This window comes from Austrofundulus limnaeus, unplaced genomic scaffold (assembly GCF_001266775.1).
Source record: "Austrofundulus limnaeus strain Quisiro unplaced genomic scaffold, Austrofundulus_limnaeus-1.0 Scaffold67, whole genome shotgun sequence".
Classification (NCBI taxonomy): Eukaryota; Metazoa; Chordata; class Actinopteri; order Cyprinodontiformes; family Rivulidae; genus Austrofundulus; species Austrofundulus limnaeus.
In genome coordinates, this window is record NW_013952469.1 from 1,273,469 (window position 1) to 1,279,148 (window position 5,680).

Sequence of the window (5,680 nt, forward strand, 5' to 3'; positions counted from 1 at the left end):
AACAGTCTACCTCACTATGAACAGTCTACCTCACTATGAACAGTCTACCTCACTATGAACAGTCTACATCACTATGAATGGTCTATGTCATTACAAATATTCTACATCAGAAAATACAGTCTGTGTCACTACGGACAGTCTATACCCCCTACAAACAGTCTACGACACTATGTACATTCTACATCATTGTGTTTTGTCTACACTACTTTGTAAAACCTACGTCACTAAATTTGGTCTATGTCAGTAGTTCCCAACCCTGGTCATCGAGAAACACGATCATGTTTTAGTTGTTTCCCTGCTTTGACACACAGAATGTGTATGAATAACAKATTTCTGAAGAAAGGGAAACAAATAAAACATGCAGGACAGTGGGCCTCAAGCACCAGAGTTGGGAACYACTGGTCTATGTCACTTCATTTAGTCCACCTCACTATATACAGTCTACATCGTTATGTAAATACATAATGACTAAACATTCGAAGTGCACCAGCTCTTTAAAAGTAACGATTATTTTATTTGAAGGGCAAAGTTCTATTTGCTAACATTTTGGGGGTGGGGGTTAAAACCTATACCAGGACCATCCTATGGGGATGCTGTTTCTCTTCCAGTTTCAACTTACTGGTATCCATACTAAGTCCAGGTTTGGATTGAAGTTTTCTTTTTGAGGATTATTACCATAAAGATTAGAGAATCAAAAATTGGAAGCTCATGCCTAATCATTAAAATCAGTTATTATAAATGTGATGAAATCTGCACAGCTGAAACATTTTACTAAAATTCATTAATCCATCTAGGTTCACATAGGACATTGGTTCTGTGTCTAGACAGTGGTGTACTATTTGAGGACCATTTATCGTTAAGAATAGAAGAGCTGCACCTTTTAAAATTGATTATCTGTGCAGGTAAAAAAATTCAAATTCAAATTCAAAAATACTTTATTGATCCTAAAGGGAAATTTAGTAATATATGTAATACACAGATTGCTTTACAAATTGATTTGGGTCTATGATGAGTCTTTGTTTGGGTTTTGGATCTGGACCACAGTAAATAGACTGACTGATTAGATTTTAACTGAGAACTAGTTGTGACTTGAGCAAAAGGTGCCTAAATACAACTGTGTTCCCTCTTCCAGGACCCCCTGTTGCAGTGGGAATGAGCATAGACGTGGCCAGCATAGACATGGTATCGGAAGTCAACATGGTGAGGGGATTTAAATGTGTTTTACTCTAAAATGCACTCTGTCTCATGCAATACATTTATTTTTCTTGCTCGCTGCAGTCTTTTTCGTTTCCCTCCACTACACTATCACATGATGACCGTATTGGGGAGGGGGGATGGATGAGGGAATATGTGCATCTTTATCTTGTGTTGCCAGCACTTTGCCTGGCTGCAGAGAGACAAGCAGCAGCCTCCCTACACTCCCGCTTCCTCCAATCCTCAGACAGAAGGCTCGCTTTAGAGGATAGATTAAAGCTGCAGCCGTGCTCTAACAATCAATACCCTCCATAGATCCACGCTCCTCCATTCAGATCTTTTCACACAGGAGAGGATTCACCACTCTTCTTCGTTAACCTCGGCTATTACAGTAACACTGTCCTCTCCCGAGGCCCCCCCACCCCCACCCCATCCAGACAGCTATCATAAATCTGATTGGATTTGCTAATTCACGAGCTAAATGTTCCTCTTCTTCCCCCTTCCCTCTCATCTCCCGTCATGTCGACACGTGCTCGAGTGACTTCAGGCTGTTGTATCCTAAAATATCAGCTGATGATGACCCAAATTGCAGTGGGAAATTATGTGCTCRTGGCTACGTTTTCCTGTCCTTTGTGAAAGAAGAAAGTCATCCGATTGGAAGACTCCGGGGGGCTGCGTTGAATTATAAAGCACGAGTCTCCGGGCACGTCAACCCTCCACTCTGACGCTTGTCACGGGCTGCTGCCTGCGCAGGTGCCGTAACGACTTCCATTAGCGGCGCTGGGCTTCTTGACCCTCACCCCGTATGTGTTTTACCTAACAAAACACACAGGAAGCTGCAGTAGAAGTCAGTTCAGTCCATCTCCACACTGGTTTTACACATGCTCTGACAGCTCCAATCATTTCAGGTTGATGGCTAGAGAACAAAAAAAAAAAAAACAGCTAGATTTCTATCACGCTACACAGAATCAGACTGTTATCCTTTATCTGGTGGGAGGTGGAGTGTTTTTGTGTGTGGGCAGGTGTTGATCAATACTAATGACTCAATGATTACTTCACCGAGCGACTCCTGGATTTAACGATTGTTTTTCTAACTTGTGCTGGTTCTCTGTGAACGTCTCCTCACACAAAATCACTGGGTGTACAAACCCAGTTCCCCCACAAAAGAAAACCAGATGGGATTTTGTGTAAAATGTTAATAACAACCCAGATTTTATTTACAATGGAACATTGTAAAAATATAAATGTTGACGTTAAGAAATTGTAAAGTTAAACGTTTTTAAAAAGTTTGGAAATAAACTCTTTTTAAAACACCAATCTGCAAACATAATTTTTGGAGATTTTGGTGGGAACTTTCTCCCATTCTTGCCTGATGAGGGATTCTAGTTCTTCAGTAGTCCTGATTTATTTTTGCTGGACTTCTTTTATCAGGATACATCAGTTGTCTTGCTGAAATGTGCAGCATCTTGTCTGAAAAAGCTGTCACCTGGATGGTAGCAAATGTTCTAAAACCTATTTAWATTTTTCTTCAGTGGTGGGCATAGATAATCAAAAAGTTAGCTTTGTTAACTCATAATCTGCCAAGTAAAAATGTAGCGGAAGCTAACACTAAACAACTAAAGAAGAAATTGGCTATAGCTAATTCTAACTCTGATGTCATTCAGTCTGTGTCACACATCTTTGTCTCCTTAAAGCTGAAAACTGGAGGGACTGACAAAAACATGTTTTTTTTTTTAAGTTATCTTTAGCATACTAAAAGTTGACAAAACCTAAWTTAGCGCAAGCTAATTGGTCCATTAAAGATTTTCAAAGTTAGTGAAAAAGCGAATCTACTAAATGAAAAAAATGTTTTGCTTTTAGCTATTAGGTGATCAGGGAAATGTCCACCCCTGTTTTTCTGCCTTGATGGAGTCTTTCCAGGTGTGTAAGCTGTCCATGCTACAGTCACAAATGTACCCTCATACCATCAGAGAGGCAGTCTTTTGAACTGTATTCTGATAGCAGGTTGGATTGTCCCTCTTCCTTTAGTATGGAGGGCGCAGCGTTCATGATTTCCAAGTAGATTCTTGGTTTTTGACCCATCTGACCACAGAACAGTTCTCTGCTTTAAATGAGCTTTGATCTTGACCTATTTTTAATGCATTGGCTCAGAGATTTTTACAGTTTTGTCTAATCTCTTGATGAGATTATGAACTGTATGGTGAGAGATTGACAGTCTTTCCTTGAGAAAGGTTATTCTGAAATTATTCAATTATTTTTCCATTTATTCAACCAGGTCAACCCCTGCCCATCTTTACTTCAAGGAGACCCAGTCTCTCTGAGATGTTGTTTTTATGTCCAAATTAATCAAATTAGTTATAAAATATTGTGCCAACTGTTTTCATTTATACCTCTTTTTGTTGCACTTATCCCAACTTTTTAACATATTGTTGCCATCAAATTCAAAATTTTATTAAAAAATGCTAAGTTTAAACATTAGGTATGTTTGTAATKTTCCTCTGTAAATAAAATATGAATGGATCAACCTTACATTTACACATCATAATATTTAGAGTTAGAAGCTCAACTTCTATTCCTGCCACGTTTATTAAAATTGGTCCATGAAAATAAAACTGGCTGGTAAAATGAGAGAAAATGGAGCCAACTCATTAAACTTGCAGAATGCAAAACAAATGTGCCCAAAAATATTTGCCAAATTTCAAAAAAATAAATATTTTCTCTTATAACAATTGTTTGATTCAGTCCGTAGTTTTATTTGTGGATTGCCTTCCTTGTCTTTGCTGCTGTTAATATTTTCTTGTGCAACTTTAGATGGTAAATGTTCACCTTGTGGATAATTTAGCTTCCATTTAGCATTTTTAAAATGATTTTGACCAAAGAACTGGTGGATAATCAGAAAATAAGAGATTGCAAAGTTGTAACTGAATATCACAATAATGATAGCAGTAAAATAAACCATCATTTTCAAATAATGTAGATTTCCACTTTGCTTTTTTTTTTTTTTAACCTGGATCATAGATCTGACTTAACTGAGTTTACATTTTCCAGTGAGTCCTTTACTCAAATCAGAGACCAGATTTGTCTGAATCCACAGCATTTCCATCAAGTTTATTTTACTGGAGTAAGGCTGTGATGTTAGATTATTATGAATCTCAAATTATTTTTGGGTTTTCTAAAACAAAACAGATTATGTCAGGCTGCGGTTGAATAATGAGCTTTCAACCCTATACGATTTAAAGAGTTTGTTCCCTCACTGGGGTGCTTGCTGCTCTGTTTTGCTAACAGGAACTAGCAGGCCAAGCAGGCTACTTTCCACAGAGCAGATGAAGGGAGCTGATTGAGATCACACTTTAAACTGCTAATTAATCAGGTTTCCTTCCCACCAACTCACAGAGGGACGTCTGCACATGTGCAGTTGTGCATCTGAGCCAGTTAAATGGACAATTTCTGGCCGTTTGTCCGGCGTTAAAGCTGAAACCAGACTGATCAAGCTGTTAGCTGTTTCCCCACCGCTCGACATTTTAACGGATGCTTTCCATCCAATGTTGGGACAGTCAGTAGTTCTGCAATAGAGGATTATTATTATGTTCTTTTATTTTTATTTTTTGCTCCTCAGGGATAATTACTGCTTTTGTGTTGACCCTTGAGCAACATGAAAAAAACAACTCTTTTTTTTTCCATTTTGTTCTGTGAAAAACAACCACTTTCCAAAGTCTTTGAGGGCTCCGTTCTGCATTCATTATAATAACATCCCAGCTGCTAATTCAACATCCTGGTGGAATAATCTGCACACATAATTAGGAAACCCTAGTCAGAAAATTCACAGAGAAGAGGGACGCTTGCTACGCTGAGATGAGAGTCGGGTTTTAAATTAACTTGTTTCACAAGAAGCCATTTACAAATGAAGAAGGAAAAACAATGCAGGAAAATGGAAGAATGTTAAGTTTTAGCTGATTAACCTGAAAGGGATTACAGAAGAAGTTTTTTACTTACATTCTAAGTAATGCTTCTACATAGAGGCTTGTTTAAAGAAAATGCCGTTTTTCTTGTTGATCTGAGGTGAGGAAAGGATTTACTGTGTTTTTTTTTAGAAAATAAAGCTATTTTGGAAGCTGGGCTGTGAGAAAATTATCCAGGTGTATTATTGCTCCATGATGAGGAAGTGCTACAGTTAGCTGCTATTTAAAATAACCAAAGAATTCTTCGTACTCAACCCCCCTTCATCACATGACATTATAGGGATCTCTGACTACGGTCACATGTTGGAGCTAATATGTTGTTGTTTCTCTTTTCTAGTAAAGGTTGTTTGTGACACAAGAAAACAAAGAATAACTTTAAAAATTTTAATATTTATAACATTTTTCACTTAAGCATGTCAACATTTTTTACTGATGCAATGTATTCTGGGGATGATGATGATGATGATAGGTTCCAGTTGAGACTAAAACACCAAGTTGACAATAAAAGTTATATTTTGTATTTTTTT

At 37.7% G+C, this 5,680-nt stretch overlaps 1 protein-coding gene across 4 annotated transcripts in view; it reads left to right on the top strand.

The window, feature by feature from the left end:
* Window positions 1-5,680, top strand: part of LOC106518863 (gamma-aminobutyric acid receptor subunit beta-3) — a 93,692-nt gene that overhangs the window by 45,594 nt on the left and 42,418 nt on the right. For all 4 annotated transcript variants that reach the window (XM_014010287.1, XM_014010288.1, XM_014010289.1 and 1 more), the window contains one exon: window positions 1,133-1,200. In XM_014010287.1, the coding sequence (XP_013865741.1) occupies window positions 1,133-1,200 (68 nt within the window). The remainder of the gene's footprint in view (window positions 1-1,132; window positions 1,201-5,680) is intronic.